Source organism: Lontra canadensis, unplaced genomic scaffold, assembly GCF_010015895.1.
Source record: "Lontra canadensis isolate GAN:19392208 unplaced genomic scaffold, GSC_riverotter_1.0 scaffold204, whole genome shotgun sequence".
NCBI lineage: Eukaryota > Metazoa > Chordata > Mammalia > Carnivora > Mustelidae > Lontra > Lontra canadensis.
Genome location: NW_022631198.1, coordinates 276,004 through 289,377, shown reverse-complemented (window position 1 = coordinate 289,377; position 13,374 = coordinate 276,004). Strand labels below are relative to the sequence as shown.

Genomic DNA, 13,374 nt, shown 5'->3' with positions numbered 1-13,374 from the left:
CAGCATTAGCCCAAAACGTCCTAAGTGGAGAGCAGGCTTAAGACCAGTGGTAGGGGGACACTGGGTGGCTCAGTCAGTTGAGCGTCTGCCTTTAGCCCAAGTCATGATCCCAGGGTCCTGGGATCGAGCCCTGCTTTGGGCTTCCTAATCAGTGGGGAGCTTGCTTCCCCCTCTGCCTGACGTTCCCCCTGCTTGTTCTCTCTCTCTCTCTGACAAGCAAATAAAATCTTTATTTTTTTTTAATTTTTAAAGATTTTATTTATTTATTTGACAGAGAGAGAGATCACAAGTAGACAGAAAGGTAGGCAGAGAGAGAGGGAGAAACAGACTCCCCGCTAAGCAGAGAGCCCAATGTGGGGCTTGATCCCAAGACCCCAAGATCATGACCTCAGCCAAAGGCAGAGGCCCAACCCACCAAGCCACCCAGGCACCCCTAAATAAAATCTTTAAAGAAAAAAAAAAGAAGAAGAAGAAGACCAATGGCAGCAGTATTCTCAGTTCTAGGCAACCTTCCAACCTCACCTCACCTGTCTTCCTCTAAAGTGGAGGCAGATTCTCCTCCACCCTCTGTTCTAGTCTGAACCTCTTCACCTCCAGCACCTCCCAACACCTCCCATCTAAGGAGGAGTTTGCCCAGGATGGGCTTATGACACATGCCACTACTCCCATCTGCTTCTGGGAAATCACTGGCCCCAGCCCAGAATACTTACAGAGCCGTGTCTCTTTGAGGACCTTCATCCTTCATGCACAGCTAAAAGCAAACACAAGGGCAGTGAGTTTGCCTGCTTTGCTGAGGCTGTAGATAAACATTTTGAATGCACCAGAGTGGCCCAAGGGATAAGAAACCCAAATGGCTGTTAATCTCCTACTGAGAAAAATACTCATCCATACAGAGATGGCTAAAAACACAGACACCTCTGCACGGGTGCAGGTCTTACGTCTTTGGCCATATTAATTATCTCTATTGAACCTACAGAGATGTAATTCTTAATTCAAAATGCTTCTAGGATTCTTAGGTAGTTGAATATTTCTTTTTACTCTCCTTTTCTTTCTTCCCTGCCCCCCCACCCCGGGGAAAAAAATTTGCTTTGGATTGGCACCAGAAGGTGGGTGAATTTCTTCTTGGGAGATGTTGTTGCCCCGAATCACATGCAGTTACCATATGTTTCAAGAAGCCTGCGTCTTGCTGTGTAACTGACAAGCCTAGACTGTACTGGGCTTTTCTTACAGGCTTCCTGCCGCATTTGCCTCCCTTTGGCACTGGAATAACTGGTGGAGCCAAATGCATGGCATTAACCTATGCACACACATTCGATGTACCAAGCTAACCAACAAGGTGAACCATGCAACAATTTAAGCTCCAACCCTCGGGTCGCAGGGCCTGTGGCTACCCTCAGAAGTTGAGCAGCAAGGGCCATTTTTTTCATGCAGATCTCTGAACCCACAGCAGATGTTTCTCCGTATATTTATTTATTGTACCGAAGGTACCATAGCAACAATAATGGAGAATTTAAAGGGAAGAAAAATCAGCCTCCAACCCCCTGCAGCTATTTTCACCCAGGCTTTGTCCCGATGACTTTCCATTCTTTGTTAAAGCTGTACTCAGAGTATTTGTACAAGTTTTACTCCTTTGAGCAGCTTCCATTTTAGACCTTTAGACTCCATAGTCACTTAGACAGCTGATTCTCTGCCTGTATTTAGATGACTTTTTACCCACATAGCTTAGAATACTTAGATACCTTCATTATTCTTTTTCTTCTAGCAATGAGTCCAAAGCACAGCGTCAGAAAGACCACAATACACGCAGCAATAACAGGTTCTATTGGCATAGTCATAGTTCTATCTGTTGGAAAGGCAAACATAAGGAACAAGAGCTAACATTTATATGAATCTAGTTCACATATTTCTACTATGTCCCCGCCATGGTGCCTTATACTTAACATAGACCATCCTCTTAATTAAAGCCTTCAAACAACCCAAGAAGGTAGGTATTGGTCCCTCATTTTATGGGTGACGAACCACTGACCCAAAGTCACAAGCTAGTAGCTAGCAGAGATAGGCTTTAGATCCATTCTTTGGAGAAGGATAATTTATTGTAATGGGAATAACTCTCCCAAAGCAGGTAATCAGACCATTTTGTGATTTCCTCAGCCAAATTTTTGGCTACATAGAAGGCAGAAATAGGCTGATATCAATGGTTTTTCTTGCACTTTAAAAAGCCCCAAAGATATTTGGAGGTATCTCCATGGGGGACAAAAGAGAGAAGAAGGACTTAAAAGCAAGAAGAGAAAAACTGAGAGGTGTTCTGCTGGCTCAGTCTGTAGAGCATGCAAACTCCCGATCTCAGGGTTGTGAACTCGAGACCCACGTTGGGTGTAGAGACTTAAAAAAATAAGATATTTTTTCTTTTTTAAAGACTTCATTTATTTTTTTGACACAGAGAGAGGCAGGGAGAGAAGGGACACAAACTGGAGGAGTGAGAGAGGGAGAAGCAGGCTTCCTGCCAAGCAGGGAGCCCGACACGGGGCTCGATCCCAAGACCCCGGGATCATTACTTGAGTCGAAGGCACACACTTAAATACTGAGCCACCCAGATGCCCCTAAAAATAAAATCTTAAAAAAAAAAAAGGAATAGAAAAGTGAAAGAGCCTGCTGGACTGAGGGGAGAGAGGCCCAAGAAGAAGTGTTGTGATAATACCCCAAGCAGGGGACAAAATGTTATACAAGGGGGCTGTGTGGTGCCCCGAGGGAAGTAGGACTCTAAGCTCCAGCCTTCCCAAATTTGGCAAAGATGTTCATACCTTTCTAAACGACATGGAAGAACAGAGTCTACTTCTAACTTGGGCTAGAAAAAGATCGGCAACAATCATGTCAGCTAGAAATGAAAACCCACCCCCTCGTTTTCTGAACACCAGGGAAACCTAGAGCTATTTTGTTCATCAGGCACTGTGGACACAGTTCCCAAAAGCCTATGAAAATATTTGAGACCTGGAAAAAATTGACTCCAGGGCACCTGGGTGGCTCAGTCGGTTAAGCATCTAACTCTTGCTTTCGGCTCAGGTCATGATCTCACTGTCGTGGGATTGAGCTCCACATCAGGCCCCTGGCTCAGGGCAGAGTCGGCTTCAGATTCTTTCTCCCACCCCTCTCTTCCCCTCACGGCTCACACTCTCTCTTTCAAATAAATAAATAAAATCTTAAAATATATATGTATATAGTTTCTAAAATGTGAAATTAAAGTGGCAAAATTACTCAAAATTAATAAATGTTTAAACATCTATAAAACATATCTTTGTGTCAACTATAACTCAACTGTTTAATAATAATAACAATAATAATTAAACCTTAGGAACCAAATTAATATCTTATGTATAATAAGATTCAAAATGTATGCAAGTTACAAACAACTTTCAAAAATTTTACAGCAAAAAAGTATACTTAATGTGCTTCATTTTAATATGTTTGCTATGATATGGGATGAAACTTTCAAGAGTGCTTAATTCAGATCAACAAAGATATTTAAATGACCCAGTCTAAGCCCCTGGATTCACCCTAGGAAGGGGAGGGGCTCCAATCTTGGCCAAGATATTATTTTAGGAATTTATAGAAAATTAAAAGTGTGTTATTTATCATACAATTGAGTTTGTCGATTGAGTGTAGTCAAAACATTTTTATTGAACAACTACTGTGCAGTAGGTTTTGCTCAGCCTGCAAAAGATAGGCCAGATATGGAAGGCTCCTGCCTTCAGGGAGCTCACATTCTAGTCATGAAGACAGACATTAAACAAACAAAAACTATAGATTGAGATCAGTGTTATAAAAGACACAGGTTCACATGATAGTACACGAGGGGCAAAAGATGGGAAGGAGGGGAAGAGAAGAGTTTAAATAAATCTCAATTCAAAGCCCAAGTCCTCTATTCCTCAATATTAGAAAATAGGGTTTATCCCCCCATAACTGTAGGACACAATAACCACTTACCTTTTACTTGTTTTCCTCTTTATTATGTATCCAGTTTCTGCTCAGGGTAATTTGGGGGAGTACGTAGATTAAGCATCCTTTACTCTCGCTCTCTTTTAGCTGTTACTAAAAATTTTTCTCATGAGGGTGTGAGTTGCACCAACACTCTGGAGAAATTCTCCTCCGTGGGCCTTCTTGTTAGCTAGCCCTGAGAGACACCAAACGGCCCTCACCTTCTTAGGGACCCCTTCCACTTTCAGTGCCAAGGAACAATTGGGAAAATAAATCAGAAATCATCCACAGACCTGAATATTTTTACCAAGCTGAATAAAATGAAGCCACTCCTGGCAGCTTTCACTCCATAAACAAGCTAAAAACTGCCTGACCCACTGGCTCACTTCAGATTCCAAGTTTCCCATGAGAGTGGCTTTGGCAAGTGTAAGTCTAAGGCCCCTGCATTCACCCTCAGAGGGGGAGGGGCTCCAATCCTGGCTAAGATAGTATTTTAGGAATTTATTCGAAATAAGAAGTGTACTGCACCTCTCCTGCTGTCCTGTTTTACTCTCTTGGTATTTTTTCCCTTCCATATTTATTAGGGCAAGATAATCCCAACACACAGGCTACACTCTTGTGCCCAAGATCCATGCTTTCACTCCAGCTTCCACGGCCTCATTTAGAAACCACCCTACTGAACGACAAAGCCTGCCCAGGCTCACCGCGAGCGTATTTAGCCTGAGCCCCAGCAGCAGAGCACTTAATGCTTTGAAGATAGCCCACAGCCAAGGAAATAATAGAGCGGGAAGAAATCAGAAAAACAAGTTGGTTTGGAAGAGCTCCATCCAAAACCCCACCCATCCAAGAGCCAAGTTGCCAAGCTAGCATCCTGCTTGCCACATGAGTCATATGTTTTTGTTGTTGTGGGTTTTGGGTTTTGTTTTTTTTTTTTATGGCACAGAGAACTTGTGATTCCTTCTTAACCAAGAGAGATGATATAATTCCCTAATCTCCGTGCGTAATTTTCACAACTGGTTAGAATGCTGTGGCTGGAGGTGCCCTCCAGCCATGCTTTGGAGGGGAGGTGAATAGGCAGGGCTTCAATAAGAGGCCTCCTCCCCCACTTCTAGATCCCATGAGTACTTGGGTTATTTGTCGGTTTGGTTTTGAAAGCAAGCAGTCCCTGGGCATACCGTTACCGCTCTGCAGGACAAATTACTGGACAGGCCAGTAATCACAGTCATGGGCATTCAACTGGGTGGCTGTTCCCGACCTCCCCTTGAGAAGGAGGAAATAAGCCTGGTGTACACATCGTCCAACACTTCTGGCAGGGGTTCAATTGGCTTCCCAGGAACTAGCAAGAAAAGCAATGTGTGGGCACAGGGAAGCAAATGACAAAGTGAAAAATGTTCTAACAAGAAATAAGAACCTCAGCTTGTTTGGCTGCTCTTAGCATACTGGCCTCGGACCAGGAAATGTGTGTGTGAGCATTTCCAGCATCTGCAACTCCAGGTATCTTGCCTTTCTCTTTTTCGTTTTTTTTTTTTCCAGAAAAATTAAATTTTATTTCAACGATGCACATTGTCCAATTAGAAGGAGAAGGGAGTCACTACATGTATCCAAACTAAGGCTTTGTAACCAGAAAATTAACTTGGCTTGCCCGAGTTTGCAGATCACATAAACTGGTATGTTTCTCAACTTCGTAATTACAGTTTTAACATGAAAGCAAACTTTAAAGATTTTTTTTTTTAGTGTGTTTTTGTTTGTATATTCAGGAACTAAAATTGACAGTTAAGGGTCTTAATAAATGGTTGTTTCAAATTGAGAGAGATGTTATCTAAGAAAACTTAACTATGCTAACCAAACTTTCAGAATTTGTATCAAAAAGGAAGTTATTTTTGAACTTGGATTCATAGCAGCAAAGAATGAGTGACAAGCTTGGTGGCTGCCAGTTTTCATCTCACACTGTCCTATTTCAACATCTGAAAATTTTCAGGGCTGGGGCATTGTCTAAAGAAGTCCTCAAGACTGAACACCCTCCCAGGGTCTTTTCCGCTGTGCTTAGACTGTGGTTCTCTTTACCCTACTACCAAGATGGCCGTTCCCATTCCAGTTATCACACCTGTGTTCTTGACAATTTCTTTTTCTGCTGCTCACCTCAAGGTAAGTTTTGTGTTTTTTTATTTTATTTTATTTATTTATTTGACAGGGGGAGAGAGAGAGAGAGATCGTAAGTAGGCAAAGAGGCAGGCAGAGAGAGAAGGGGAAGCAGGCTCCCTTCTGAGCAGAGAGCCGGATGCGGGGCTCCATCCCAGGACCCTGAGATCATGACCTGAGCCAAAGGCAGAGGCTTAACCCACTGAGCCATCCAGGCTCCCCTCAAGGTCAATTTTTGCCCCAATCACCTATGTTAAGTGGAGGTGTGAGAACACTGGTCTGCGTTCCATTCGCTCTCTGACCTGGTTTCTTTTTACTGTCTTCCTCGTTTTCTCGGCACAGGTCCCCTTTCTCTTTTCGTATGAATGAGAAGTATGAGGAGGGAAGAACACTTGGAACTTCATTTGTTCCCTGTTATTTATTTCAGGGGTGAAAAATCTGGGTAGGTGAGGCATGAAGCCAAGAGAAAGACCTTTTTACGCCATCTTCCCCCTCCCTCACTGCTGCTTAGCCTATAGATACAATTTCAAAGTCAGGAGTGATTTTAAAGATTCATTTCCTTATCTATCATTCTTTCTCTTTGTGTTTCTGACTTCTCTTTTCGTTTGTCATTAGGCTATAAACTCCAAAGTCCAGTTCCTACAAACTTTGTTGCCTAAGAGAATTCAGGAAAGGTACTCCTCCCTAAAAGCCAACCAGAATTGTCTTCCAAAAGACAAGGACCAAAAGGTCCAAAGGTCCAAAAGGACCTTTGCCCAAAAAGTGGTGCTGTATATGGAATGGGTATCCTAAATGGAAGAACTGGAGTTCTTAGTGGAAATTCCTCGGATAGGGATGACTCTCCGAAGAAAATCATGGCTACTAATCATAATTGTCATCGTGATCTGTTGCCACAAAAATATTTATGAAAACCTATTCTGACTTTTTGCATACTCTACTTGAAAAGAGAGTTACCTTTGACGATGAGGTGGAAGTCCTTGGTCTCCATTCGCCCGGATAAATTTGCAACACAGCTGTAGGTTCCATTGTCAGATTTCTTGACTTTGGTGATTGACAGTTGGAGAGACTCACTTGTCTGATGGACTTGGTAATTTTTCTCTAAAATCAGGATGTTACTGTTTTTGTACCACGTCATTTGAGCCTGGGGGTTGGATTTCACGCTGCAAACCAGCTTCACATCATTGCCTTCCTCAGCTGTTTGGAAGTCATCTCCACTTAGAATAGGAGGAACTGCAAGACTCAAGCAGTGGGTTGAATTAACAGATAAGCAGTAGTTGACTGTCAACGTTCAAGATCTTCCTTCAGTCTCTCTCATGTAGTCGTTCATTCATTTGACAAAAATTTATTGAGTACCTACTTTGTGCCGAGCACTGGACTAGGAGCCAGGGATACAATGGTAAATGATATATATCCAGTTCCAAACCTCATAGAACTTCTATGTGGTAGAGAAGATGAACCATGGAAAAACGTCTATAATGAATCTAGGGCGCCTGGATCAGCCATTTAACTGACCGACTCTTGGTTTCGGCTCAGGTCATGATTTCATGGGTCATAGGATCAAACCCCGTATCTGGCTCTGTGCTCAGGAAGGAGTCAGCTTGAAGATTCTCTCCCTCTGCCCCTCCCCCCACTTGCACACACAAACTTTCTCTCTCTCTGTTTCTCAAATAAATAAATCTTTAAAAAAAAAATAATAAGGGGTGCCTGGGTGGCTCAGTCAGTTAAGTGTCTGCCTTCCACTCAGTTTATGATCCCAGGGTCCTGGGTTCAAGCCCCACATCTGACTCCCTGCTCAGCAGGCGATTTCCATCTCCTTCTCCCTCTGCCTCTCCCCCTGCTTATGCTTGCTTGCGCTCTCTCTCTCTCTCTCTCTCTCTGACAAATAAATTAATAAAATCTTTTAAAATAGTTAACTAATTATAAGTCTTTGCTCTCTGACCTTGAGAAAGTTACTGAACTGCTAAGTACCCGCTCAATTTCCTCATCTAAAAAAAAAAGTGGGATAATACCTCTATCTGTTGTAAAGATTCAATGAGATAATGCCTATAAAGAACTTACCACAGTGCTGGTCATATTATTGTGGTGCTGGTGTTGGTGGCTGCAGCAGGCACGGTGGTTTTGAGGTTTCCTTACCTCCTCTATTTTTGCATTTTATCTAACCAAATTTGCCCTGGCCACATTTAACCAGTGCATACTTGCATTTCCTCGGTGATCCTCTAAAAATAATGTCCTCCTCCTGGAAGGTGCTCCAATCATGGCAACTTTGACATCTATGGAAGCTGAGACCTTCTGAGTCTCTCTCATCCCTCTGTGTGAGCAAGTCCTTACTCCCTCCATGATAAGGACAGGCATAGAGACATAGGTTTTGAACACATTTCTCTTTGCCAAATAATTCCAACCCTCTTCCCCACCAGGGCGTTCCAACATCTAGGAGGAGAAATGGTTGAGCTGACTCTTTTTCTCCTCTCTGCCTGTTGTATTTTCTGGTTGAGGTGCGGAAGAGTAGTAGAGTGCTTGAAAAATGGGCAGTAGGAAAGAGAGGTGGAGAAGAGGAAAAAAGGAGCTTGGATAATCTGCACACTGAATAATTAGACCCTGAGTAGGCTGTGCTATTAATAACGCTTTCAGAAGAATGACATTTTGTTGCTCTTTGGAATGAGCTTGAAATTCTGTATCCATATCCAACAAGCATGTTAGATGGTATTCAGAGATGTAGGAAGCTACTGGAATAGATAACAGAATTACCAAATGTACTATAGGACCTGTGGACATATCCTATTAGTTGTTCCTTTTTATTTAACTATTTACAGAGTTAATTTTGAAGACTGTCAGCTATACGTGGGTATTCCCTTTTATAAAATTAGCACATTTCTGATAAAGTTAAGGTCCTCTTTGACTCCATCTTGTTCACTTCCTGGCTCCCCAAAGAGACCCAATGCTCTGAGTTTCACGTAAATCTCTACAGCTGTTTTTTTTTTTTAAACAAGGTTTTTGATACATATACTGTATCAATAGAAAATACATCATATTGTTTTAGGAGGCTTATATAAATGACTCTATTAGCTTGCATGTTTTTGAGATATATCCACGATGAACCACAGAGATCTAGCTCCTTGTTTTAGAGTGCTACCGTGTGATATAGGACTCTGATCATTTTACTTGATGGGGATTCTTTTCTTTCTTTTTTCTCTTCTCCTTCTTCCTTTTTTAAAAATTTTTTATTTTTTTAGAAAGAGAGAGAGTGGGAGTGCAGAGGATAGAATCTTAAGCAGGCTCCACACCCAGCACAGAGCCCCACATGGGGTTCCATGCAGGGCTCATTGTGGGGGCTCAATCTTACAGCCCTGAGATCATGACCTCAGCCAAAATCAAGACTCAGTCACTTAACCAACTGAGCCACCCACACGCCCCTAGCCAAACCAATTTTCAAAGGGCAAATAACCCAATAGAGAAATGGGTAAAGGACATGAACAGGCATTTCACACAAAAGAAACATGAACAGCCAGTACACTTATGAAAGGGTGGACACCCTCATTCTTAATTAAGAAAATGAAAGTAAAATTCCAAATCGGGCTGACAAATTCTTAGAGTTGGATACTCAGTACTTGGAGTATGAGGATACCCTCATGAGGGCGTGGGGAGACGAACACCCTCATGCACTGTTGTGGGAGCATAAATAGGGCAATGAGGCAACACCAAGCACATGTGAAAATGCACACACAACTCTTCAGTCCCAGGTTTCAAGTACCACTTAACACAGTGCAGACAACCACGACTAGCTAGCGGTCTCTTCCCTCTCACTCACAAGTGACATTCAGCACCACTGAAACGGACACCGACTGGTCCCTCTGTAGCTTGCAGGTAAAGGTGACTCCGTTGTCATTTTCGCTGATGGAAGAAACACAGACCGTACTGGAGTTGATTTTGTTTCCAGATTTCAAATCCACTGTCCCCTCTTCTCGGTACCAGAGAAGTTCTTCCTCTCTGGTGTGGTTATGAACAGCACATTTCAAAGATTCTTGGGAGCCAGGCTCAGTGTCCAGGATATAGTTCTCAGTGCTATTATTCACGGTTAAAACAGAAGCTGGGAGGACAGGAAGAAAAGTATTAACCTAAAGTGAATGATCAAAACGACGTAAACGGGGGATTGGTTAAACAAATCACGTTACGCCCATACAATGAGATATTTTGTGATAATTAAAAATAGTCCTATTGATCTATATGGTTTTACAAGGGGAAAAGCTCTGTAATGTATTATTAACTAAAAGAAGTTATGTTAAAAGTAAATGTTAAAATGATGGTTACCAGATTTTGCTCCACATTGGAATCACCTGGGGATCTTTAAAAACACATGGTTCGCTCCCACCCCCAGACATTCTGATTAATCGATATGAGTGCAATCCGGGTATTGCATTTGCAAAATGCCTTCAGGCAATTCTAATGTGCAGTGAAGTTTCAGAACTACTATGCACAGAATTACCCCATTTACACACACACATGCATTTAAGAGGAAAAGTCTTGGAAAAAATTTCAGTGTGTGCACTGAAGAAGATTGGTAAAAAATAAAGAAAAAAGTAGAGAAATGCTTTCTAGACATTAATTGTTTACTTCAAGGGGTTGAAAGTGGCAAAGGAAGGGCATGGGAGTGAGGAAATACAAATGAAACAGATTGATAGCAACATTGAAAAATACTTAGGACACAACATTAGGTGAATCGGCAGAATGTAAATTACATCTCTAGCAATTACTATGAGTGTATAAAAATTGAATATGCAACTGAATACGGGTAAAAACCGATTTGAAAAGGTTTCCGATTAGGTAATGGGATTGTGGAAAATTTAGTCTTGCATTTCTGATGTTTGAATATTATTTTGGCTGTGTAGTAAAATAATTGATGTTTAAACAGCTGTGGTCTGTAGCACAATCGAGTTGTTGTGCGAAGGATTATCAGGATATATAGCAGCTGGTTTCCATCTCTGATTTTCAGAAATCCATTCACTATAACATACTGGACTTTCAGTTCTTACTTCCCTAGTTCAGAAGCAAGTAACAAAAGCTAAAATTGACTTTAACTGCACACACTTGCCCCTGACATGACATTTGTTAATATAGTCTGTAATCATATGAATTTTTCCTTTAAAATGCATAAACTACTGGTGAAAATGATGTGATTGCTGCCCAGTATTTTTTAAAAATCTGTAAGAATATATATATCAAACTGTTGTTGAGTGGTTATCTCTGGATGATGGGATTTAGTTTTCTTTCTTCTTTTGTCTTTAAAGATTTTATTTATTTATTTGACAGAGACACAGTGAGAGAACACAAGCAAGAGGAGTGGGAGAGGGAGAAGCAGGCTTCCTGCTGAGCAGGGAGGCCACCAGAGGGCTTGATCCCAGGATCATGACCCAAGCTGAAGGCAGACACGTAATGACTGAACCACCCAGGGGCCCCTATTCTTTTTTTTTTTAATTAAAAATTTTATTTATTTGAGAGAGAGAGATAGAGCGGTAGAGAGAGAGAGCACACATGTGGAATAAAATAAAAAACATGCACATGACAGAGGGAGACAGAGAGAGTCCCAAGCAGACTCCCCACTGAACTTGAGCCTGAGACTGACACAGGCTGATCCCATGGAATCAAGAGTCAGATGCTCAACTGACTGAGCCACCCAGGTATGCCTTCTTTATCCTTTTATATATTTCCTAATTTTTTCTACAAGGACTGTGTATTACTTTTAAAATTGGTGTTTGGCGGGGGAGGGGATCTACTTCCAGGTTGGGGTTGAGAACAAATGCAGAAAAGATTTTCTTGTGAGTGGTTATGCTTACATAAACAGCAGAGTGTATTTTGGATGTCATTAGTAATGAAATGCATTAAAACGTAGAAAAATAATGGCTGTGGCTCTGGAGAGAATAGAATATTTACTCTGTCTTATAATATCAGAACCATAAAAATATTTTTCCATTTAATGTCTTATCATGTGGTCTGACTCCTCTACTCTGAGCCACACCGGCTGTGTATTTGGTGATTTAGATTTTTCCAGTGCCAGCTGATCAGGTTTTAATCGGCAATGTTTATTTACAAAGAGACCAAAGGAATATTAACTTACTTGTCACCTCACATGGCAGAAACAAAATCACTAAGAGAAGAAATCTGCATGTTCTCATGAGGCCACTGACGTTCCACGCCATCTTTAACAAATTTACGTCAGATCTGCTGGGGGAGAAAGAGTGTAATTCGTTCTGTACTTTGGTCTATACTGAGTTTATGAACCTTCCTCTTGTCTATTATGCATTTAAAATAAAATTCCAGATGAGTCATCCCAGCTGTACTCTTTCTAGTTTTTAATTAAACAATCCTGTTCTGATTACTGAGTTCAAAGTACTTTTAGTATTAGGGATTTTTTTTTTTTTTAAGGCAAGAAAAAGAAAACCACAAGGAAATACTATAGGGCAGCCCTGGCAAAGGCAGAACCAGTCTTCCTTGGAGAAATTGATAGGATGTCATTGTAACAGAAAGAGGGAAGAAACTTTATTCATTCACAGACAGTCTCTACTGAGCTGCAGTAATTCTGATTTTGAAAGCCTCTTTTGGACCAGTGTTGTAAAAGTTGCTCTCTGCTACAGAGAGTTTTTGAGACTGCTCCAAATCCCATAGACTCAGATGGTTCATACCTTAGAAAAGACTCAGCTGCCACATGGTCCGTAGTCTGAATCACATCAATCTCTCTGCTTTCCACCATCCCACTACCATCATCCCCCTTGGAATACACGTTCTGTTTAACCCAGTATAGACTAAAAATAATAGATAATAAAGTCCTCCATTTTTTTCTTTCTATGCTTTTGCTGCCGCTAGCCCTCTCCCTAGATACTTTTCACTTCATCTGGGAAAAAAATGGATGTATGACTTCCTTTCAAGACTACCACTATGAATATGGTAGAAACACATGTTGAATGCTTTCTATGCAACAGGCACTGTGCTGAACAGTCTACAGACATTATTTCAATCTCAGTGAAGTCCCTAACAGCCCTCTTGAGATCACTGCTAAAGGTTTGGAAAGACTATATAATTTGCTCAAGATCCTGAACACAGGAAATGTCCGGGCTAGGATTTGAACCCTGGACTTCCAAGGCCAGGGCTCTTAAGCATTCTACTGGGTAGACTGATATTCTCCTCCTTTAAGAAGATGCCATTAATCCCTTCTGAGCCTTGGCCTCTCCATAAACATTAGCGACCTGAAGTTTTGTCCCCCTAATACAAATA

At 41.5% G+C, this 13,374-nt stretch overlaps 1 protein-coding gene across 1 annotated transcript; it reads right to left on the bottom strand.

Annotated features, from left to right (window-relative positions):
* Nucleotides 1-706: 706 nt before the first annotated feature.
* Nucleotides 707-12,328, bottom strand: TMIGD1 (transmembrane and immunoglobulin domain containing 1). The gene is made up of 5 exons (XM_032848465.1): nucleotides 12,221-12,328; nucleotides 9,917-10,195; nucleotides 7,066-7,341; nucleotides 1,740-1,843; nucleotides 707-751 (listed from the first exon to the last, which is right to left on the bottom strand). Exons 1-5 carry the CDS (start codon nucleotides 12,300-12,302, stop codon nucleotides 707-709), a joined length of 786 nt encoding a protein of 261 aa, XP_032704356.1. The 5' UTR covers nucleotides 12,303-12,328.
* Nucleotides 12,329-13,374: the final 1,046 nt, after the last annotated feature.